At 42.5% G+C, this 25,076-nt stretch overlaps 2 protein-coding genes across 2 annotated transcripts in view; both read left to right on the forward strand.

Moving 5' to 3' along the window:
* The window catches only part of LOC135109094 (putative neural-cadherin 2), a 112,709-nt gene extending 112,246 nt beyond the window's left edge, over window positions 1–463 (forward strand). Inside the window, exon 7 of the transcript XR_010272572.1 lies at window positions 325–463. The gene's annotated coding sequence lies outside the window, so the exon portion shown is untranslated. The remainder of the gene's footprint in view (window positions 1–324) is intronic.
* LOC135109092 (putative neural-cadherin 2) lies at window positions 419–22,878 on the forward strand. Its single transcript, XM_064020154.1, has 23 exons — window positions 419–558; window positions 675–839; window positions 1,032–1,187; window positions 1,328–1,504; window positions 1,592–1,777; window positions 1,902–2,115; window positions 2,240–2,448; window positions 2,592–2,752; window positions 5,405–5,564; window positions 5,970–6,161; window positions 6,522–6,844; window positions 6,985–7,369; window positions 7,562–7,849; window positions 11,695–11,795; window positions 18,665–18,826; window positions 18,905–19,096; window positions 20,058–20,236; window positions 20,525–20,714; window positions 20,818–20,927; window positions 21,088–21,216; window positions 21,383–21,589; window positions 21,814–22,050; window positions 22,193–22,878. The coding sequence occupies exons 3-23, from the start codon at window positions 1,062–1,064 to the stop codon at window positions 22,264–22,266; spliced, it is 4,002 nt and encodes a 1,333-aa protein (XP_063876224.1). The 5' UTR covers window positions 419–558; window positions 675–839; window positions 1,032–1,061; the 3' UTR covers window positions 22,267–22,878.
* Window positions 22,879–25,076: the final 2,198 nt, after the last annotated feature.

Consider the following 25,076-nt stretch of genomic DNA (forward strand, 5'->3'; position numbering starts at 1 on the left):
GCGATCACGGCCGATGCAAATTTTAGTCAACAATTGGTGGCTCCCCTCGTGGGCTGCATAGGTTCCCAGTCGCCCTAAATTAGTTCATCCTATGATTTTATCCTCGAGGGGGGATGGGAAGGGAGGGTGGGGGAAGGGGAAGGAGGGAGTGAGGGATAAATGGAAGCTTTGCCAGCCTGCAGCGAATGGGACCCTGAGTTCATAGCATTGAAATAGATTTAAATTTATCGGACAGTTTCCTATTAGACTTGGCTGGTGAGTCCTTTGGGTAAAGAGAGCGATATCGACTATGATACGTCAAGTTGACGAGACGTGTCATGGCAGGCACCGTGGTGGCGCGTATGGTGGCCACCGACCCTGACGACCCTCGGGAAGGCAACAACGCGCGCCTTGTGTACTCGCTGGAGAAGAATGTTATCGACGAGTCCAGTGGCAGCCCTATATTTGCGATCGACAGCGAGCTGGGCGTCATCACCACGGCGCTGTGTTGTCTTGACCGGGAGAAGACCCAGCGCTACGTCATCCAGGTGGTGGCGACCGACGGCGGCGGCCTCAAGGGTGAGTGTGAGGGAAACGCCCATGTCAGTGTTCTTTTTTCCCTTCTCCTGCCGTGAACCTTGGTGCCCACCCCCCCTCCCCCCTCCTCCCTCACGCCGGGTTGCCGCCTCCCCCAGGCACGGGAACGGTGGTGGTGAACGTGGACGACGTGAACGACGTGCCTCCGAGGTTCTCGCGGCCCGAGTGGACGCTGGACGTGTCTGAGAGCCTCGACCCCCGACAACGTGCTGGCCACACTCACCGTCGTGGACCAAGACGTCACCAACGACTTCGCCTATAGGGTCAGATCCAATCCCAATCCCATTCTGTGGATTAACAAACCAGTTGACACTAAAATTGTTCCTCTGTGCTATAGGATATGACAGTACTATTACTATGCCTCCACCTACATCTGGAGACAGTGCAGCTCATAAAAAGTACTGATACAGAGTGGAAAAATATTTACTTTAATGTATGTTGGATATTGACTGCAGGTGGTGCCCAACAGCGGGAGGGGCTGGCAGATGTTTACCGTGGAGGGGCGGCGGCGAGGCGGGCCGGGCGGAGACCTTCGCTCACTCACGTCCCTCGATTATGAAAAACCTATTCACCGCAAAGGGTTTCGCTTCAAAGTCGAGGTCACGGACATGGTACGTCTTTCCACCTGACACTTACCAGACTCATCCAAACACACACACACACACACACACACACACACACACACACACACACACACACACACACATACGAAACTATTAAAATAATTAAGTAGTTTTTTTTTTTTTTATAGGGAAGAAACGGATGGGATGACAAATATCACGTGGACGGCGCCTGGGTTAACCTGAGACTTGTGGATGAGAACGACAACGTGCCCACCTACATCAGTCGGCACGCGCGGCTCACCCTTCCTGAGGACACCCCCATAGGAACACATCTCACCACGTTCACCGCGCGAGACCTTGACGGGGTGAGTCTACGTAGAGGCAAGATGTAGTGCCTCATATTGTTCTGTAGCATCTACACCGTCTTCGCACTATGTCATCTCTCCTGTCAGGGAGGGCAAGCAATCCGGTACCAGGTGGCTCCAGCCAGCGACCCCGGCCGTCTGTTTGACGTGGACGGCAGTGGCGCGGTGCGGCTAGTGGGTGGGTTGGATCGGGAAGTGGCGGACACTCACAGTGTGTTGGTGTGGGCGGTGGACCAAGGTACGCCACCCAGGACTGCCACAGCTACACTATCCGTGAGTACAGCACACCTGATGTGAACTGCACGAGCAATAAAACTGAAAATGCCAAATATTCCTCAAATGCCTTCAAAAAGTTTACCTATGATCAACATTTCTTTTCTGCGAATCACTCCAATAGATTGACGTGACAGACGTGAACGACAACCCGCCGTTCCTGTCTGAGCCTCGCGAGGTGCAGGTGACGGAGAACAGCGAGGCACAGCTGGTGGCGCGGGTCAAGCTGGGTGACCCCGACGACTGGCGGCAGGGTCACGGGCCACCCTTCACCATCTCCCTGGATCCCCGCGCGCCGCCCCACGTCACCGACAGCGTCAGAGTCACACTGGACAGGAGTGAGTCGCGCCAACACTCTGTACACTTGGCTACAGTTTTTTTTTTTTCAGTGGAGCTGCACCTCCGCCTCCGGAAGGAGCGAGACTCGTCTCTATGGCTGACGCCTTCCTGTGTTTGGTGCAGGAGGGGACGACGGGCGGGGCGTGGGCGTGGTGTGGACGCGGGCGGCGCTGGACCGAGAGGAACGTCCCGCTCTGCTGGTGCCCCTGGTGGTGGGCGACGCCGGGTGGCCGTCCCTCACCGCCACCGTCACCCTCACCCTGCACGTGGCCGACGTCAACGACAACCCCATGGCGCCCGCCGCCAAGACCGTCACCGTGCACACCATGCAGGTCTGCCTCTCTCTCTCTCTCTCTCTCTCTCTCTCTCTCTCTCTCTCTCTCTCTCTCTCTCTCTCTCTCTCTCTCTCTCTCTCTCTCTACACACACACACACACACACACACACACACACAAGCCTGTATATCTTTCTCTCAGCGGCAGGGAACAGCAGTGCCCCTGGGGCGGGTGTACGTGCAGGACCCAGATGATTGGGACGCCGCATCCAAGACCTACGCCTGGAGTGACCCTCAGGCGGGCTTCTTCCTCGACACCTCCAGCGGTCACTTGTCCATGGCACCCTCCACCCGAGACGGCCGGTATGGTCACCTATTTGTCACAAAAATTTTATTATCTTATTCACCTTCATAACTTCTTCGTAACAAAGAAATATACGCTAATAAAAAATAATAAAAAATGTTTCGTGACAATACATAGCAGTGTATGTTCTTTCTCCGAACACATTGATTCCTTTACGTACACAATGCACCGAAATGCCAAGATTTTCTATCAGTAGATAAGAAATGGACTGAGTGCATTTCTTATCTACTGGTCACCCTTGTCACACCATATTCTTCGAAGAACAAAAGTGAAAGCATTTTAAATAGTAAATTTCATGTGATTAAACAGCATTAACCAAGAAATAAACCCAAACAATGATGGGAAATCTGCTTAACTTACACGAGAGAGAGAGAGAGAGAGAGAGAGAGAGAGAGAGAGAGAGAGAGAGAGAGAGAGAGAGAGAGAGAGAGAGAGAGAGAGAAAGGACAAGGTAAGGTGATGAACATCTAGTATATGACCCTTCGCAGTGTAGCTCCCAATTGTAACTCAGAATTCTGCGCCCAAGACACGTTACTCAGTCCCTATCTTGCGACGCAGGGCCGTAGCAGCGTCCAAATTGCCATAGTTCCTTTACGGCGTTGTTAGCCAGGCGCTTATTTACCAGCCAGCTTTGTACTGTGGATGGGATAGGAAGAAATGTCAGAGCGCCTGCAGTCAGCCCCGAGCATCTCTTGGCGCCATCCTGTTAAAACAATGGAGAATTAAAGACAATGAGGATTTTAGTCACGAGTTATGCTGGACAGATAGATTAGTATATGGTTAATAGACTCATAGCTAGATGGATAAATAGATGAAAAGATAAACAAATAGACGGATATGTATTGACAGATAGATATATAGATAGAATAATCAATAGATAGATAAATAGATAGGTGGACAATAAACAAAAGATAGACAGAATAAATTAACTGATAGATAAATTGATTGACGGATGACAGAATGGTAGATAAATAGATGGACAAAAAGATATTATATAAATAAAAGCACATATTTATATAAAGATAAAAAGACAGCTAGAGATAAATAGAGAGAGAGAGAGAGAGAGAGAGAGAGAGAGAGAGAGAGAGAGAGAGAGAGAGAGAGAGAGAGAGAGAGAGAGAGAGAGAGAGAGAGAGAGACTTTATATAACAGAGGCGGTAAGATGAGTGAAAACAGTTCGCTTTGATACTCTTCTCGCAATTGAGTATCGCATTATCCCAAAGATTAACGTGATCCTGCTCCCCCCAGAGACCACGAGTGCTTTTAGCGTCTCGTTTCGAGAAGCATTAATTAATTACTATCGCATGATGCCGCGATTCAATACAGCTGTGATATGTAATGATTGGGAAACATGGTATGTTATTATACTGTGCCGGTAAAGGTAGCTTCATGTTGTAGCCTGAAGGTATGCGAGTGTCAGTCTGTGGATCACTGTTACCATTGTCGCCACAAGCCAGGCTGATCTACAAGCCACGCCCCTGCGTCCTCCCATTTCGCCATGGCAGCTGAACGGCCCATTCTTCATTTTTTTTGCCACTTTCTCACCTTTCTTTTTTTTCCTCTTTTATTAGAATATTAACTTGAAAAATCGGGTCAGGACAAGGGTAATTGATAAGGTGACTGAAAATATAAGTTTAAAAGTTTAAGTACCAATAACTTGAAGCATGCCCCAATCAGCAGGGCTTATGGATCTCCTCAGCCCGTGGCGACAATGGTAACAGTGATCCAAAGACTGACACTCGCACACCTTCAGGCTACAACATGAAGATCCCTTTACTGGCACAATATAATAACATACCACGTTTCCTAATCATTGCATATCGCGGCTGCATTAAAACGCGGCATCATGCTATAATAATTAATTAATGCTTCTCGAAACGAGACGCTAAAAAGCACTCGTGGCCTCTGGGGGCGAGCAGGATCGCATTAATCTTTGGGATAATGCGATACTCAATTGCGTGAAGAGGGTCAAAGCGAACTGTTTTCACTCATCTTACTTTCTCTGTTATATAAATTCTCTCTCTCTCTCTCTCTCTCTCTCTCTCTCTCTCTCTCTCTCTCTCTCTCTCTCTCTCTCTCTCTCTCTCTCTCTCTCTCTCTTATTCTCTGGATAATAACCAATGTCTTCTTCGTTTCTCCCCTTTACAGTAAACTTTCCAACACCTTGCATTTATCCTCTCTCTCTCTCTCTCTCTCTCTCTCTCTCTCTCTCTCTCTCTCTCTCTCTCTCTCTCTCTCTCTCTCTCTCTCTCTCTCTGAATAATAACCAATATCTTCCTCACTTCTCCCCTTTACAGTAAACTTTCAGACACCTTGCCTTTTTATACGTATTCTTCGAGCGACCTGAGCAATTCAAAGTGAAATTGCTTTTGCCCTTGAATAGTTACTTTCAGAATTGTGAAGGGTACAATTTTTTTTTACATACCCTTGGCTTTCCTCCTTGTGTGTGTGTGTGTGTGTGTGTGTGTGTGTGTGTGTGTGTGTGTTTCAATTCCCCTTTCCTCCCAACGCACACACAAAACGTAATTTAATAGTACCACACGAACTTAATAAAAATTATGTATATGTACTAATATAAAACAGAAAAATACACACATATAGAAAAAATTCCAGCATTCTGCAACAATAATGGATCACGACTTCCGTTCCAGGTACGAACTGAGTTTCAAGGTCAGTGATGACAGTCAGGGTCAATTCGGCGTCAAAGCAAACGTGACAGTGGAGGTGAAAACGATGAGCTCGGATGACGTGAAGCACGCGACTCCCATCACGCTGGCAGTGGACCCAGGCTACCTTGTCAAGGCTGAGAAGGTCAGTATTGTAGAATTTAAGTAACACAGTGCGTAGCCAAGCATTCAAATTAGCTTCATTCTTTATCCATGCGGTTCTCATTTATGCCAGCGGTGCATAGCGGGATCATAGCAGGCAGGGCACCTCGCTCAGACCCTGCTAATGGTTCATCACTGTGTCCATGTCAGCAATGTTAATGCGTCATGTCTGTCATGAAAAATGTAGATTGCATCAAATCAAAGCAATTTCATTTGTCCGGATAGTATTTCATGAGTCTACACGAATCCACAATATTATTGCTCCAGTTCCTCTCTAAAGCTGACCTTAAGACAACAGATGAATCATGTGAATAACGACTGGCGAAGAAAAACCAGGTATAATCATCACAACTCGCGTACAGGAAACTTAAATATATAAATTCTGCAGGGCGAGGCTTCCTTGCTGACCCGACTAAAAGCTACTGTCAGTGTGTGGGTGGGAACGGAAGTGGAGGCGGCATGGGTGCAGCCCCTCAAGGAGAACCAGGAGCCTTCCATGGAAAGCGCAGGTTCCCGGGTGTGGCTGGTCACACCGGGGGTCATCAACGCTGACCACGCTCTACTTTATCGCAAGAGCGAAGTAAGATTTGACGTTTAGTGGTGCTTAAGAGAAGTGTTCTTTGAGGGCAGTGCGGCAGAGGCCCTGATTGGCTATTCTTTGGCTGGAACCATGCTGCATGTGCAGCTGAAATATCTCTTAATTAGATGTTCACAAAAAATTTATTAAACATGAATATGAATTATCTCACAGATTTAAGTTACATTGATTTTAAAAGATCAGTCTCAAAATTGCCTTATAAATAATTGTTTCACTACTCTAAACTGGGGCCTAGAATTTATCGAAATTAAGGCATGTGTCTAGACTAACATGCATCAGTAGTATTTGTGTTTAGTCTGGATTATCACTTCATTAGCTTCTCAAAACATTACCAACCCCCAGCTGAGCAACATTCTGGGGGTAGAGGTGAAGACGGTCGGAGTGGGCACGTGCCAGGAGCACTTCGTCGACAAGGTGCATGTTCCTGCGGGCACCGAGAAGCGCTCAACAGCGGATTCTGAATGTGAGAACGGGTGCTGGGCGCGGACCGTCCTCAGTAGTGGATTTAGCATTGTTGATGCGAACACCTCAGCTGTTGTGGGGCCCAGACTGGAGGTGCAAACAGGCTGTGGTTGTGACAACTCATCGCCTTCACCTGACACCACCTGCACGCCTTACACTTGTCTGAATGGCGGCAGGTGTGTCTCTACATCAACAGGCACTGAGTAAGTGTACATGTGTGTTCACGTTTCCTTTCCAGAATGAAGTATGGCAAAACTTCTCTGGAAACCTATGACCTCTTTTCTTCATTTTTCTGTGTTCCTTCCTTCATCCGTGATTCAAACTGTCTCGCTTCTTTATGCAGGTGCATCTGTCCCCATGGCACGTGGGGTTCCCACTGCAAGGTGCTCTCCAGACACTTCGAGGGCGGCGGAGGGCGTGGTGCCGGTGGCGGGTCCATGTCCAAGGGTGCATGGGCGTGGGTGCCGCCGATTCCGCCCTGCGCTGAGGTGCACATCAGTCTGGAAATATTGAGCACAACGAAATCAGCCGCGCTGCTCTACTCTGGGCCAGAGCAAGGGACTGAGCAGAAGCAAGGCAACCGTGACCTCATGCTGCTGGAGCTGAGTCAAGGGCGGCCGGTGCTGCTGCTGGACCTGGGTGGCGGCCCCGTCACCCTCACCCTCAACTCCTCCGCCTCACTGGCCGACAACACGTGGCACAGGATAGACCTCATCTGGAAGGACGAGGTGAGTCCCTGAGGCCCTGCACGACAGTGCCCTTGCCCACTGCTTCTAGGGCGACACGAACATACTTGTATTAATCTCTCTCTCTCTCTCTCCCTCTCTCTCTCTCTCTCTCTCTCTCTCTCTCTCTCTCTCTCTCTCTCTCTCTCTCTCTCTCTCTCTCTCTCTCTCTCTCTTTCTCTCCCCTGCACACAGCTAATGGAGATGATCGTGGACCTGTGTCTGGGCAGCAGCTGGGACGAGCCGCCAACTCTTGCTTCGGCCGCTCAAAATCGCACATCAGCACCAGTCCTTCCTGACGCCCATGCATGCAGGGGAGCGGCGAGGCTGCCACGGAACACCCGTGTGCTGAACACCAGCGGGGTGCTTCAGGTGGGGGGGCTGGTCTATCCTCTGCCGGCCCTCAAGACGGAAGGCAAATCGGCGCCGCGCCACCCGCCACACTTCCGAGGCTGCATCAGGAACCTCAGGATCAACGGCAAGGTGAGTCTAGTGTATGACGTCTCACACACTATACGCGGTGGAATAATTATTTTGTTTAGGTTTCACATTTCATTTCACTAGACGCACAAAAACGCGCCTTATCTCAAATGTTATGGCAGAAGGTAAGTACGGCACGCTATAAAAAAGCAGTTTCATGCGCGTGGCTTCCTTACTGACGCCTGAGGCGAGCCACGAGCCACCTTCACCATGGGGGAGGGATGTCGGGGGGACAGGGTAGAGGGTTCGATAGCGGAGCGTTTTGGCCTTAGCGGGTGGCACTCCCCTTTTAAGGCTTAAGAGGCTATATAACCTTTAGTTTAGCCCGGGGTTAGGGTGAAAATTCATTTTCTGGCCACACTCAGGGCTTGACTGCATATAACAACAACAACAAAAACAACAACAGTAGCAGCAGCAGCAGCAGCATCAACAACAACTCCAAACACTCCATTTCAGGTGATTCCCGGGACCAAACGAAAAGGTGCAAAATATGTCGCCTTGATATTCATATCTCAATTACTCTCACTGCTGGTAATGCATTTTCCGGCACACTATCATTTTGTTACTAGTGTATAGAAAAATCTTTAAACAATGAAAAAGGTAAATTTGCTTGTAAGTTCAAGATGTTTAAATTCACTGGATTGCAAACCATATAAAATATTATATTTTATCATCACCTCCTAAGATTTATAGAAAGGCAAGTTTTAAAGCAATTCCTTCACCAATACCCAGATTGCCTTCTGGATCTCCTGCTGGATCAACGGTACTGTTTTTGATGAGGTCTTCCCGGAAATCCTTAAATTCTAGCAGAATTAGTTTCCAGCCATCCGCTGCAGGCAAATATTTATACATGTCACCGTCTTTGCAACTCTTTTTTTTTCCTTTTTTATGTATTTTATTCTCTTCCGCTGCATCTATAAATAAATAAGGTCTTCATTGCTTATGCAAGAGTAAACGCTCGCTCGAACATTTTCTTACCTTTTCTGTAACTACTCGCATTTCACCCACCCTGCAAGTTACTGACAAATGGAGAGAGAGAGAGAGAGAGAGAGAGAGAGAGAGAGAGAGAGAGAGAGAGAGAGAGAGAGAGAGAGAGAGAGAGAGAGAGAGAGAGAGAGAGAGAGAGAGAGAGAAGAGAGAGAGAGAGAGAGAGAGAGAGAGAGAGAGAGAGAGAGAGAGAGAGAGAGAGAGAGAGAGAGAGAGAGAGAGAGAGAGAGAGAGAGAGAGAGAGAGAGAGAGAGAGAGGCAGGGGCAGCAAGGGAGGGAAAGCTTCGTGTTCATGTAACACCCACAAGGTTTTAGCACAAATGCGGTTGCTTCGCCTAAAGCGTTCAGAATGCAGGATTCTTGCCTGGCTTTGGGGCATTGAGAGCAAAGCTTCCGTGATGGTAAGCAGCGTCTGTTAAAGTTGGCTGCTTCATCTCTGTCTCGGAGAGCTGGGCCTCTGCGCTAATTAAGACGGATTATTCAGATTAAGTTTCCTGCCTCCTAATTTGAGCAAGTATTAATCTGCAGTTCCGCTGGTTTATTGGATCCTTGTAATGTTTCTATCAATGGTCTTTTTCATCAGTAATGACAGCCCAAGGAAGTGGAGCAACGCACTCCGCCTGTGTACAACGAGAAATTCCGAAAATACAGATGAGGCGACTCTCCCCTTACTCCGCGCCACGTATTTTATTTCACACAGTGTTTCAGTTCACAAATAGAAACTTTCATGAACGACACAATAAAACTAGGCGTCCATTATATGTTGATGTCGCCTGGTTATTGTGGCGCATTAATCAATTAGTCAGTCAATCGGTCAATCAATCAATCGCTCAATCATTCAATCAGTCGTCTATTATCTTTTTTTTCATATAGGTTATCACACAATAAGTGCTATTTGTCACCATCCCCTTCACCATAAAGGACTATACAACTGCAAATATTTACAGCCCTACACACTTTTTTTTTTCCCTCCCGGCAATAAAAAATAGCAGTATTTTTTTTCCTTACCATTATATGTTCAATTTTAATTGTATCCCATGTCCCTATTAAGAAAAATGAATAAATGAAAATATTTTATTCTTTCCATGATATTTACAAGCCACTCTATTTCAAGTCTCCAGGAAAAATTCTCAATGTTTTGCCTCCGTTAAATCAGTAGATAACCAATCACCTAATTGCTATCCCTTTATACCTCTTCTTTTTAGATGTGCCTCATCAGACTGGTAACTGACCCCTCTCTGCACCGTATCTTAATTTGCAATCATCTGTACAGGTAGATAACTTGAAAACATTCCCTTTTAGTGAAAAAAAAAAACATAATTAAACCTTTCTAAGAATATATTTTCTGTGATGTTTCTTGCAGCACTTTCGTAATAATTATTTATTTATAATTATTTACTTCGTATAACTAAAGACTATATCAGCGGAGATGGGCAACTAAATGCTTTATTACAGAGTATAAATATTCAACTATAAAAAAGAAGATAAAAAAAAGTCATGCGAGTGAAAAACTAAATACTCATCACAAATCCTGGTGGACGTCAGTGGTAAAAACAAAGAAAGAAATAAAATACATATCAAATGTAAAACTATAAAACTATATATACAAAATTAAAATCAAGTTTTCATAACGACGCACGTGTATATCAGCCCGGGATTTAACACAAAGCAGGGTAGGATGATAACACTGTAGCAACGTTATTCTGATGCACCGAAAATTCGCTCAAAACTCACCTAAATGTGCTTAAGTCCTCTCAAGAGTGCAGCAACATAGAACAAAATTATTCCTTTATTTCCTATTCATTTTTTTTTTTTTTTTTTCTGCGCTAGAGTGATGATTCAGAGGGACAGAATGATGAAAAAATAAAAAAAAAAAGGAAGATCGAATGAAATGAATTAAGATATGAAGAAAAAACAAGCTAGAAAAGGATAATGTTATTTATTTATTTATTTATTTATTTATTTTTGTTTGGGGGGGGAGAAACATTATACGAGTATATTGGTGGTTAAGCAAACAAGCTGACACCATTCACAGTATTCTTACGAGGGTAAGTTATGAGGGAAGGATATTGCAATATATTTGGTACTCCGTTGGCAAGGGGAGAGAGATCCGCCCACCAGCAGTCCTGAAGAGACTAGGGGAGGTGCTATTCAACAATAATAGGTGTTCAAGGTCACACCCGCACGGCATTCCCCTCTCCCTCGTCAGCGGTTGCAATGTTGCTGTCTCACAGACCCCTGTTACTGCGACACGTCCGCAACGGGTAATGCCAAGCCACTAGTACTCGTTCCCTGCTTCTGTGGTCTTACGAGAACAGATCGGAGCAGGTGTCTACCAGAATGATGGTCGGGACGGAGGTAGGTTAATCAAGTTACTGAACTGATACGAAGGCAGAAAAGTTAGAAGAAGAATGCTTACAACAGCACAAAGAATCCCTGCCTCCAACCAGCAACTAGACTATAAACAAGCGGGAGTCGAGAGCATGGGAGCGAAGTAAATTAGAAGGGTAAGGCTCCAGCGATGCTTCATATGAACACCCATTCAATTCAGTTTTTTGGAATATTAACTGCCACTGGCATCACCCGATTTCCGGGAGTTAGCAGGGAATTGCTGCTCCGACTTATTACTGTGCGTGTATGCAAGAATACAGAGACCAATGCTTTTCCGTTTCAGCAATGTAATTTTTGTCTTTACAATTTATATATATATATATATATATATATATATATATATATATATATATATATATATATATATATATATATATATATATATATATATATATATATATATATATATATATATACATTAATTAATTTATTTATTTATTTTCTTTTTTTTTTTTTTTTTTCTTTCATAGCTAGTGGACCTGGGCAGCGGAGTCCTCAGCAGCGCCAGCTCCCCGGGGTGTCCTGCCGCAGACTGCCTCGCCAATCATCTCCACTGCGGACTCCACGGCAGGCAAGTGTTTACTTGAAAGCAGCCTTCAGTTTTCGTGCTATTATCGCTCCCCCCCTTCTCTCTCTCTCTCTCTCTCTCTCTCTCTCTCTCTCTCTCTCTCTCTCTCTCTCCACATTCCCCTCATGTTTCAGTCAGAGCCGCGGTCAACCTCTTCACAAACTGAGTGAGAGTGAGTGAGTGGACGGACTCACCGCACTTTAAGCAGGCAAGAGGCCATTGGTGGAGAAGGGGCAGCTGGCAAGAGACTGAGAGGAGGACGAGAAGTTTTTAGAAGAGTGTGAGGAGACGGGAGGTGAGCGGGAGAAAGATGCGGAAAGATAAATTGTCAAATAAACTGAGCGAGATGTCGCCTATCCCAGTACTAGTATGCGTGGCTCTGTGCTTCTAACTCAGGCTCAGGTGTCCTTTGTTCATTTGCATCCCTCAAACACCGGATGTTATTGCAATCTGTTGTCTTAATCGACTCATGCAAATATGTGACGGGAGAGTCGCGGGGATTGGCAACAAAGGAAATTGGTGATTGGCTCTCCAGCTCCTTGTGATGAGAGAAACTCTGTTTTGATAAGTGTTTAACTTCTGCTCTTTCTTCAAAGATGAATATGTTTACATAATTAACTAAGTAATGCACGTGTGTATAACAGTACTGAGTTCCGTGGCAAGTTGTCGGTAATGTACACTTTCTTGTTAAATCTCACACTGGTACATGCGCTGGCACCTGATGCGTGTGATATCTTACGATAACAAGTCTTTTATAACAATCTAAGCCTCTACCATACAGTGATGAAAGTTAACCGTTACGTAATATATATATATATATATATATATATATATATATATATATATATATATATATATATATATATATATATATATATATATATATATATATATATATATATATAAAGAGAGTTTCGAGTTGAAAATCCTGTTTAAAATTTTTTTCTAGCTTCCTAGATGACAGACCTTTGTAAATCATACATTACACATCTAATTTGCATTTTGTGAGCATGATATTGAAATACTTTACAAAACCTTGATTTTTTTTACAAAACTTAAGTAAGCTTGAAGCACACACACACACACACACAGTCCTGCCAATACAAAGAAGCGTGCAGGGAAATCATGGGCAGGATAATGCTTCAATCACAAATCCGTATAATTATGTCTCTCCCTCACATACAATTTGGGGGTTGTACGGTCATTGAGTAATTTTGTTCTCTACGGCGGAAGTGGTCACATTGCACACGGCTTCGGAGCGGAGGCCGGCGACAGCCTGGTGACAGCACAGCTAAAGCAAGGAGTTTGTACGTTTACTTCTCAGGATCCGAAAGATGGACTCAAGAGAATCGGTTGGTAAAAGGTTTAACTTCCTGTAGTCAGACCTATTGGACTCAGTTGCACATATATAAATACATAAAACAGGAACATCAATTATTGAAATATGGAAAACTGTGCATTTAACCATCTCATTAACACGGATAGAAAGCGTAAAACTATTTTTCCAATTACTTTTTTTATGCCACTAACAACAAGACTACATAGAAAGAAATTACAAATGTCAGTTTCCCAGATATGACAACTTCCCCATTTGGTTCCCTCTCTCATGCTCTCTTTCCCCTCCTGGCCTTGCATTACTTATTGGCAAACATACTGATTAATCACGCCGTCTTCACATGACTGAGTACAGGTGTGGTATGCCATGTTTCTATTCGTGAAGACCTTTATTATAATTACACTCGTTACATGAACGCTGTAGTACTTGCGGCACTACTGCATCTTTAAGAAGCCAATGTGGGTGCTGCACTTTTTTTTTTTTATCCAGTTTGACAACCGTAAGAAATCCATACGGCGTCACGATTTTGAAGTAATAAGTTGGAGAGCGCACTTGGTCACTTAAAAACTAGATGGTCACTGAAACCTACTACACCACCGCACGTTTTGAAATATGCCCGTACTGCCCCAGCATGGTGCCTTACAGTACCCGTGTGTTAGGTTTACGGGCTGTATATACCACAATGTCGAAAATATATATCATAAGAAGAATCACCCAGTTCTAATTCCTGGTAAAGTGATCCGGGAGCGCCATGCTGCCACAGCTTGTTTTTATACAAGATCTTGGTTTTTTAACCTTGATCTTCGAGTCTTAGAGTTTTATAATAGAATCCAAATAAATCTTGAAGTTTTAACCCTTAAACCAAACAAATAAGGATATCATAGAAAAAGGCGAAGATCTAAAGCTGAAAGCATATAATGAAAGAATTTTTTTTTATGTGAAATATCACAAAAGATGAAATTGGTACAGGAATTATAAGAGCAAATATAAGGCAAAGTTTGGTGACTCAAAAAGTGCGCGAAAATGTGACCTGCCGGATGGAAAGACGGCTCTGGGCGGACGATATGATAGCTCCGGGCGGGAGACAGCTACATCTCTCTCTCTCTCTCTCTCTCTCTCTCTCTCTCTCTCTCTCTCTCTCTCTCTCTCTCTCTCTCTCTTCATATTTGACAATCCTCAAGGTCTATGTGTATTTAATGGCAGTGCCTCATTCTTCAGCACCAGTTGAGGGAGTGTTCTTTGAACTAAATATCATTAAAACCAAGCAAGCAAACAGACATCACGGTAGCAAGCAGGCTCCTAGCAAAACTATCCATAGCAAGACAGGATATGCCTTGCTGTGAATGGGAGCCATCTAAAAAATAAATAAATAATCTCACAAGTTAAGAATAGGTAATTGTTGAAAGCGTTACGAAGATAAGCAGAGAAAGACGGACATGCAATTATGCTTTCAGCCTCAGGGGAGGATACCAGTGACTGAAGACACTTCTTTGCAAGTCTTTCTACATTGAGATGAGACATTATACAACTTATTTTCACCTATTTTGTATTAGGGAATTATCAGAGATATATTTGGAAGGCTTGGATTATTTTAAGGTAACCTTGGGTTTTATGCAAAGCAACCTTGGATATTTTAATTTTCTTTAGTTGCAACACAAGCGATCGCCGAAATCTGTGGAATCCACAGCACGATGCCGCGGTCACCGCACTGCCGCCATGAGATTTTCAAACATTTCTTCCCTCCACCCCTTCCCTTAAACAGAAAAGAATAATAACAATTAATTAATTAATTAAATTAGATTACACAAACAGCATGGACGTCTTTGTCTATTTGTGACTGGAGCTGTCAGTAATGGTCCTCTGGGTTTTATCCTTAGCGTTTACGTATTTACGTTCAGCCTTCTGAGTATTTTTAACCCAGCGATGACAAGTATATTAACATTAACTTCCAGGTCCAGAATCAGTGCTAATCAGATTGCTCCATATTATTTTTTTTTCACAGCGCTGCAGACACCCGGCAGGTGGCGACGGCAGCAAGGCTAGCTAAGCTGATTAGGCTATAGCCTCGTGTGACAAGAGAATTTCATTACTTTTTTTTTTTTTTTTGTTTCATTCAGAATCTGAAAACACATTCGTACTCAGAAAAAGAGAGAAAAAAAAAAAATCCCTTAAATGAGATCTTATATTTTTGCTTTATTTGATAATTCCGTGCACTTTTTTTTTCTTTTTATTACCTGCGTCTTTTTAAACCGCCATTCATATGTTTCTTTCATAAATGTTCCATTGGCAGTGGCTATTTATTTATATTTTCTCAATAAATCAGGTATATATATATATATATATATATATATATATATATATATATATATATATATATATATATATATATATATATATATATATATATATATATATATATATATATATATATATTCTGTAATTATAGAACATACACATTCGAGAAGAGTAAACAAATAGGGGCTCCTTCAGAAATGAGTGGGTCAAGCGGGCAGTGATAATGAATAAGCTACACAATACTCTTGCCCACTGGTATCACTGAATTACACCTGTCTCTTATTATTATTTTATTAAAATGTTACAATCTTGTTACGTGGTAGCTATGTTTAGGTTAGCTTGGGTAGAAAATTTACAACGGTATTGACATTATGTTAATAAATAATAATGTATATTTGCCAGAAAGAGGAAAGGGTAAAAATGCAGGAAAGAGCCTTCATCTCTCATCTGTATCTCCCCCCATATCCCCAACCGGCTTAGGGACCTGGCGTGCGGGAAACCAAAATAGACGAGATATGGTGATCCGAAAAAAATCTAAAGACAAAAGACGTGGGCAGTACCAAAAAAGAAGAAAAAAAAAAGTGCACGGAATTATCAAGTAAAGCAAAAATATAAGATCTCATTTAAGGGATCTCTCTCTCTCTCTCTCTCTCTCTCTCTCTCTCTCTCTCTCTCTCTCCTGAGTACGAATGTGTTTACAGATTTTGGATGAACAAAAAAAAAATTATGAAATTCTCGTCACACAAGGCTATAGCCTAATTGGCTTGTTTTGTGCGGCCATATTTTTTTTTTTTTTTTCAGGTCTTACCCCTATATTATTGAGGACCTGGTGGAAAGGGAAAGTTTTTTGAGTGGGAAAGCTAAGATAGAGCCAAATACCACCTCTTACCACCAAAAATAAATAGGGAGCTGCCTACTATTGCTCCTATTCTTGTTGTTGTGATGGCCGCCATGATTCTGATCTTGCTCTTGTTGTTGTCATCGTAACCTAAATAAACTTAACTAAACTTTGCCTAACCTAACTAAACCGTAAGTATGAAATAGAGCACACAATTTGTGGACTTAGGCTATGGTAGACACCTGTTCAACGCAGATTCTTGAGTTAACTATAGCAGGCCGCTGTCTAAAACTTTTACAGACGTATACTATAACAACTATACTATCTTATATGTAAGTATTTTACAGATTGCTAAGAAGGCCCTGTTGCGCATATTTACGGAAGAATAGTCCGCATGATTCTGTTAAATGGCTTGTCTATCCTAACAAAACACGCTTGGCTCACCTTGCTGTTACTGAGCACCTGGGGATACCAAAGAAATCCTTCAGACTCGCGGGAAGCTGAGGAGAGTGACCAACCATACACCACCCAAGGCTCAATGCTAATATTGTCACTGGGGCTCGTGGCCAAAGTGAGGCATTGCCTGGCTCTTGGTAAAGCTGAACAACGAATGTTTCGCACTTCGCCTAATTCTCCTTCCATTTACGTGAACGCTGTGGATCGTCTGCACAACATCGTCATGTTTAAAGTTTATGGTTTACTTTCACCGTACCAGAGAAACAAATCCATGTCATCTTAGTGGTTTGATTATATGGATTGCAATCTTTTACCATGAATAATATCAAAATAATTTTTCCTTGATATTTTCACATATCTTTTGCATACTTTATAGGTAATATTTCATATTTTCCAAACCTTGGTCTACGCAGTGTTAAGATGTACCGTCACGCCAACACCATGACAGACGAACAGTTATCACTAACCTCAGAGCATGCACTAGTATGAGTATCTGTAACGAGGCTCATTTCTGTTCACGAAGGTAACCCTTTCTTCATGCATGGAGCTTGCTTTCCGCTACAAAAACTATGAAATTCTTTTAGACTTGCATCAACAGGAGTCCTAAACTTTCAGTATTTCTTGCAACAGACACCAAATTTGTTTTCATTTTTTTGTCGTTTACACCGCCGAGTGGTGGCAACTAACGAATCTCCACGACTTGACTTGCATGGACTCTTGAGTGAATCAGTAACTCGGGGACTACTTTCTGTGTCAACTAGAATGTTAGTTAAGAGCAACTTGACCAGCGAAACGTGTGGATGATGTCATAAAAATTCTCTCTCTCTCTCTCTCTCTCTCTCTCTCTCTCTCTCTCTCATTAATTTTAATTCACCTTTTTTCATACATATTTCTCAGTGAATTGCTAAATTAACGTTGGATGAATATATAAGAAATGCCAGCATCTCTCTCTCTCTCTCTCTCTCTCTCTCATGTCGTTAAGGGACCTTTCACCTAACGGGCTCAGTTTATGAAGGGCCGGCGTCCTACCCTCAAGGGCCCACTCCTCAAGGTGCCAACCGCCAAAGTCTTAAGTCACTCCTCACACGTCGACGCAATATTTCCGTGCACAACACAGAACAGCGGGAGGAAGACAGAAGGCGCGTCATAACTCACTGCCTGGGCCAATAACGTCCAGGAAACACACACGACACACGATAAGAAAAAATGAATAATAGTAATAAAAAACAAAAATAAAATAGCTTTTTTTTTCTTTTTCTTACTCCGCTTAACAACGATTATAAATTATATAAGGATGTTACCACAGTCGAAAATAAATGTTTATAAATCTTTTTTTTTTCGTAGAATTACTGAAAATAAACAATGTCCAGAGTAATAGTAGTGACAAATATAGGTCATCTATTATAAATTCATTCAACAATGCTGCTGAAATTTTAAAAAGAAAAGTAGAGAAGAAAATAAAGAGAAAATGTCAACCAACCAAATGAAAGAAAAAAGTTTCCAGCGATATGACTTCCTAACTGAGAGCACGCCCTGCATTTTCCCCCTTGTTCCCTCCCACTTCACGTTATTCCGAACACTCACCTCCCCTTCCACTTACCTCCTTATTCCCCTCCAAGAGACGGGGCCCGCCATCTCCACAGTAATGAAGAATCTTTTGCCAGCAGACTCGCGTGAACGGTTCAGGACTAACGTGTTAATTAGAAAGGTGTGCACCCGGTAACTCCCCTCAGCACATGACTACAACTGCGCTCCTAGTTACTCTTGACCCTTGAGTGACAGTATCCAAGCTCCTCATCTCTCTCTCTCTCTCTCTCTCTGTAGCTTCGTCATTCTAACTATGCAGCATTGTCCCTTTTTTTTTTTTACTGTGCAGTTTTTTTTCTAAGTTTAGGAAAATAAAGAAAAGAAAAACTATTTACTAATAAACATGAATATTTATTGCAGATGTCAGGGATCACCGGGGTCCCTGCGGTGTGAGTGCCAGCCAGGGTGGGGCGGCCCGGGCTGTGCCTCGCCCACCACGCCCACCACCTTCCTCCCCAACAGCTACGTCAAGTTGGCCCTCTCCTTCTCACCCCTGGCCTACACCACCTCCATCACCCTCAGGTAGGCGTGGACACTTTCATGAGACTGTTCAACAGCTACCGGCCGCGGTCACTTCCTGCCACTGCTTCCTTCCCGCAGGTTCCGCACCCTGAGGAGGAGAGGCGAGCTGGTAGTGCTATCATCGCAGCACGGGAGGGACAGCTGGTCAGTACAGCTGGTGGGCGGCCGCCTGTGTGCGGTGCTGCACCTTCACCCTCGACCTCCAGCCTCGATATGCCTTTCACGAGCAACTCTCACAGATGGTCGATGGCACTCTCTCACAGCTAACAGGTACGGTGCTCTTGATGGGTACTGGCAGCTTGCTATAGAGGCGATAATATTGCTTCCTCTACGGAAAAGAAAAAGTTTGTTTCCGATTAAGACCATAAAAAATAGAAAATAAAATAATTACCTTATTTTCAGTTAATAATTTAGTTTTCCACTGAATTTCCTTAATATAAATGGATGCGAAGAGCCACATATGTTTGAAACACACACTATCCCTTCTCTCCACGCACATCAATTCACATCCTTTATTACAGTGACATATTGCGTGGAGACCCTCCTCCACCTGACTGAAATATTGTTGTGAAATTAAAGTAAGAAAGTCCTTTCCTCAGTTACTGCTCCAAATAGACACACCCAAGATATATATATATATATATATATATATATATATATATATATATATATATATATATATATATATATATATATATATATATATATATATATATATATATATATATATATATATATATATATATATATATATATAATAAAATAAAATGAATCTCACCACTTGAAACTGAATCTCAAATCCATTCCAAAACATCACAGATATTTAGTCTTCTTGTATTGTGATGCCAAAGGTGCAAGTGTCATTAGCTCTATTAATGCTTTCTTTGCTATTAAATGCACATTACACCTTAATTCTAAAATTAATGACCAAAGAAAACCTTTAATTTTTTTTTGTAATGAAGTTAAGCTTATAGTTCTTATTGTTCAGTGAAATGGATACAATAAGAAAATCACATACAGAAAGGTTTTTATTAAATTGTAAAGGATTAGGTTCCTCCTCCACTTTTATACATATTTTTTTTCTTATTCCTCTCGTCAGTTTCCTCCTCATCACTTACTGCTCCTCCTTCTGTCCCTCCTCTGCTTCTTATTCTTCCTCATCTTACTTTCATGTGGATTTTTTAGACAGACACGTCATACTGTTTACAATTCACTTTACTCTTAAAACAAGGTACGGATCAGCCACCTTCCTCTCTGTGGATGATGGGGATGGTGACTTGTACAATGCATCACTGGTGCTGGAGGGACGGCAGCTGCTGGAGATGGATGGCCAGGAGGGAGTGTTGATTGGGGGCTCACCAGAATATGTGGGAGCTACCATGTTTAAAGTACACAACGACTTCCGGGAAGGTAAGGCGGGCAGGAACATCTTGAATATACTGTAGCTATTTTTCCTTCTTTGTGGAAATGCTGAATGTAAATGATCTTACCTTATAGTATATGACACACCCTATTTTGTTTCTAGTGTGCTACAAAAACTTTCTGAACAATTGTCATTAGTTGTTACACAAATTAAATTATTCAAAAAGTTTTTGCAGCATACTAAAAACAAAATAGGGTGTGTCATATACTAGTTACGTGGATCATTTGTCCTTCTCCTGGATTACCTCATCACAGCTTTTTAATGCTCTTGGCCAGGTTGCATCGATGACCTGCGTATCTCAGGCCATAGTGCACCGCTGCCACCAGCTGTCAACAGCACACCCTGGGGCCAGGCAAGTGCCTTTAAGGGTGTGCAGCGAGGCTGTGTTGCCCCATCAGCCTGTGCCAATGTGTCTTGCAGACCACCGCTCTCCTGTGTCGACACCTGGAGGTCCTACCACTGTGGGTCGGTGCCTGTCCCTTACCAGTCATGACCAAACTTGTTGGCAAACATATGTGTGTGTGCACTTAGTTTAGGAGATATAAATTATTCAAAACCATTGATGCAGATGTGGTGAGGGACGTGTACTTAGTCGAGGCCGCATGACGTGTGAAGATGAGGATGAATGCGCTTGGCAGCCTTGCCTTAGTGGTGGCTCATGTTTCAACACTCAGCCAGGTAAAACTCAAAGCCTCAGCATGAACTGCTGCTGCTGAATGGCCTAAAAAAAATTATCCATTTATTATATCCTCTGATATTCTCATAGTTTGAAGAATAAGATGCAGTATGTGTAAGTTATTTTAAAATATTTTTATATAGGCAAACCACAATTACACAGGGTATGTGTGCTCCTGCCCAGCGGGGTTCAGTGGACAACACTGCCAGCTGCCTGATGTGGGCCAGACCTCCCTCAAGCTGCCCATGGGAGTCCTGGTGACCATTGTGGTGTGGTGCATCTTCCTTGTGTGTGAGTACCTGCTACAGTGAAAAGATTTTCGTTTCAACATTACTAGTATACAGAGTGTATACAGCTGTCAGGTTTGGAATTTATTTATTCTATGTTAACTGTTGTATTCATTTTGTGTGTCTACAAAGAAACTTGACAATAAAATTATGCATTCCCTTGTTGGCAGTACTTGTATGTGCATTCCTGCTCCACCAACACCACCGCCGTGCTGCACTACGCAGGGGCATGACAGATGCCAAGGATGCCACTGTGGATTGTAAGGGTCAAGTGTCATCGCCATGCAACCACACACCCAACCTACTTGAACTACAATTGCTGAAACCACCTAAAAGCAATGGCCAGCCTGCCTGGGCCAGAAATCCCAACATTGCTGGTAACTCACACAATATTGTTACATCTGTGTAGAAGATATTTTCTAGGTGCCTATGCTATGCAATCATGCGTATGTTACTAAAATATATGCAAATCCTATTAATATTTAGTGTTATATTTAGATATACCTTTCCCTTTCCATTCCTATAAAGGAAAATTGCTCAAAGAGATATTGAATTGGAGAGACTAGATGTTGTATTACATTGTCCACCTCTTTTGGTGCAGATGTGGATGTGCTACAGGTGGATGCAACATCAGAGACAAGTAGCATGGAGGAACAGAGGCGGAGTGGCACCCAAGCAGCAGTGGTTCTTGAGAATGGAGAGAGGAGAGGGATGACAACCAGAACAGAGAAATTAAGAGTAGATTTCAAGGGAGGGGAGGAAGCTGTGCTGACAGGAGACGATTTGAGGAACTATGCCTACGAGGGTGAAGGCTCATCCCCAGGTTCTCTCTCATCTTGTAAGCGTGCCGCACTTACTAAACCTTGAGCGTTCTTCCATCATAAACACTTTGTAAACGTGCATAAAATAGCATTTCTAGTGGTGGCAGTTGTGAGTAATAGTGAGTGTTTCGACTGCGAAGCTTTTATCGCCTTCCACAGGTCTGGAGAGCTGCAGTGGCAGCGCCAAATTTCTGGGAGGTTTCCGTGAGGTTGCACACATGCTGGAGTCATGACACACAGCTGGATTCCAGGTGGCCTCCACGCCACATAAAACTCATCCTGCCCATCCTCCAGCCACACCGCCACTTACAGCCACAGTTGTGCACACCACTCATAATGGAAACTCTGAGGTTGTCATCTCTTCATGCAAGTCCCTACTGGAGGCACCTCAACCTGAAGGAGTCCAAGAGAACATGTCTGAAGGCCAGGGGCCCAAGACTGTGCCCCATTCACTGGCCTCCCCAAGCAGTGCCTTCCATAAATGATTAATTTGTCACCAAACAAATATATATATATATATATATATATATATATATATATATATATATATATATATATATATATATATATATATATATATATATATATATATATATATATATATATATATATATATATATATATATACAGTTCTTTTGTGATGCGTTGCACGCTGCTTCCTGTGTCCTTCGTCATGCTGGTGTGAATGCTCTACCTTGTAAAAATATATTTTATAAAGCTGTCTTTCTTTGGCAGAGAGATTTTTACCATAATGCACAGTTTTACTGAGTTCCTGTATTGTATTTCCATCATATGAACTGTTCGCAATTGCCAAATTCTTAATAAAGTATTTTCTTAAAAATAAAGCAAGATGATTTTCTGTATTTCACCTTTCAAGGGTACAGCCATAAACAACAATCAGCTGTGATTTATGGAAATAAGTTTTACATCATTCTAAAATCACTTTTACCGTGTTCTTGCCCGGGCCTGCAGAGAAATAGTTGTGATAGGCTTAGAATTGTGAGTGATAGTGTGTCTCTGTGTGAGTGTATAAATGCCAAACAGAAACACACAGTGTGCTTGCAGCCTACAAATGAAAGTTCAGCTTTTCATTCATCCTCTTCACCAATGTGAATCTTTTATTGCTATGTGAAACACAACTGATAGATGGGACATCAGTTTCCTAGATAAAGACTGAGATAGTACATGCAGAGCCTAGTAAGGTGCTTGGTTAGTTTATAATATACACAAAATGTGGAAAACTCAAGATGTGTCACTTGTTGGCACCTTAACCCTCACTATTCAGTCATAAGTGTTCTTTGTGTCACTCTGAATTACCTTTGCTTCTGTAAAATTTAAACATCATTCAGTGATATAAGCTGTTAAGTAACTTGTCCTTTTTTCTAATTTCTTCTATTAACAACTCCCTGCTAAGTTCTCCATCTTATCTCTTTATGATAAAATTAGTAAGTATAATTTTAACAAACAATTCCTTTATAAAATGTTGATGGGGCTGCATCTTGAAAAATATGGTAATCTGATATAAGACTTGACAATACAGTAGCTTGATTCATCCTTACAGAAACACAAACAGAAATACAGAAAGGTAAACAGTTGATGATGGTAGAGACAGGACACCTTGGCAAGCTGAATCAAAATGATCTCTCATCAGTTCAGCTTAACATCATATTGCTTAAAAGAAAAATATGATGGATAGGACCAGAGTTGCCAAAAAACAATGCATGTCATCCACACACTGGTGGGAAGGCACACCATACCTCTGTGGGCTGTGTTGCTCTAAGATCTGCTGTTTGCTGACTCTTGCTTTTTCCACAAGAAGGCACAGATAGAACCTTGGAGTGGCTTCTTCTGGCATGGAGAGCCTTCCATGCTGACTCATATTTTCATCACAAACTTGTTAGTGGAAATGGCTGAAAGCAAAAATGTCCTTTTAAGTAAGGACTGAAAATAAATAAATAAATAAATAATTAAATAAAAAGGAGAGCAACAAACACAAATAAAACAGGTACAAACTTAATAGGAATTTTCTGTCACAAGAGGTCAGACAGGATTGATACACATCGTAACAACATTGTATATACATATATTTATAATTTTCACAAATGACTTAGAAAAATGGAAAATGCATCTAAGAGCTAAGAAGATGCAGCATTAAAGGCCCTCAGTCATGAGGTTATAAATTATGTAAAATCTGTCAAGTTGATATGAAAAGAATCCTTAGACCTGGTAATATAAATATACATATGCACATTCTAGTAATCTTCATATGTACAAATGAATTACATGCTTCAGTCTTTCAGACTTTATACACATGTTTTGTTTCACAAAAATATAAATGACATTACATTGTTTTAGTGGTCAGTGGTCAGCAAAGTTGTGTTGGTGAACACCAGGTCAGTGGTGTTCTTTACACTTATGCCACTTTTTCATCACACAAATGTCCTTCCAGTCTCTTTCAGGAATGACATGATGATAACTACACACTATTCCACCTCTGTTTTTGAGTAGCACAAGGACGGGGTCATCGAGCGGGTGTCTGCACTGAGGGACAGGTGAGAGCAATGCATGATGGTGGCAATGGGCGGGCTGTGTGGTGCCATAACAGAAGTCCTGTCAGCGACCACATCCAAGGATCCTCCACAGGAGGGGGTCCCCACGTGTCAGGACTCCACCATGTGTGCAACTTCCCGGAAACCTCCAAGAAATTTTGCACTCCCACTGCAGTTCTCTAGACCTGGTAGTAAAGGGCACTGGTGATTGAGATGTAGTGAGTGTTGATACTGTGGCTTTATGAACAAAAGTAAAAACAAGTAAATACATCATACAGTAGAACATCAATTTAATGCAAATCAGTTTAAAATGACACCTAAAAGAAAAAACAAAAATTCATTCAAAAGATTTGAAGTAAATTGAAATTGAAGTGTTGTTTTCCTGCAACAACAATCTTTCCATTAAGAACAATATTTCAACTTACTGTGAAATCAATTTAAAGTGAACTGTTGTGGACCTTAACTTGCATTAAATCAATGTTCTGCTGTAATGG

Source organism: Scylla paramamosain, chromosome 18 (genome assembly GCF_035594125.1).
Source record: "Scylla paramamosain isolate STU-SP2022 chromosome 18, ASM3559412v1, whole genome shotgun sequence".
In the NCBI taxonomy this organism is placed as follows: Eukaryota; Metazoa; Arthropoda; class Malacostraca; order Decapoda; family Portunidae; genus Scylla; species Scylla paramamosain.

Excerpts from the sequence above, each read along its gene's own strand:
- LOC135109092 (XM_064020154.1), top strand. The coding sequence starts at position 1,062 with ATGTTTACCGTGGAGGGGCGGCGGCGAGGCGGGCCGGGCGGAGACCTT. Across the intron at positions 2,753-5,404 it reads CCCTCCACCCGAGACGGCCG|GTACGAACTGAGTTTCAAGG; the intron begins GTATGGTCACCT and ends CTTCCGTTCCAG. Across the intron at positions 19,097-20,057 it reads CACTCTCTCACAGCTAACAG|GTACGGATCAGCCACCTTCC; the intron begins GTACGGTGCTCT and ends TCTTAAAACAAG.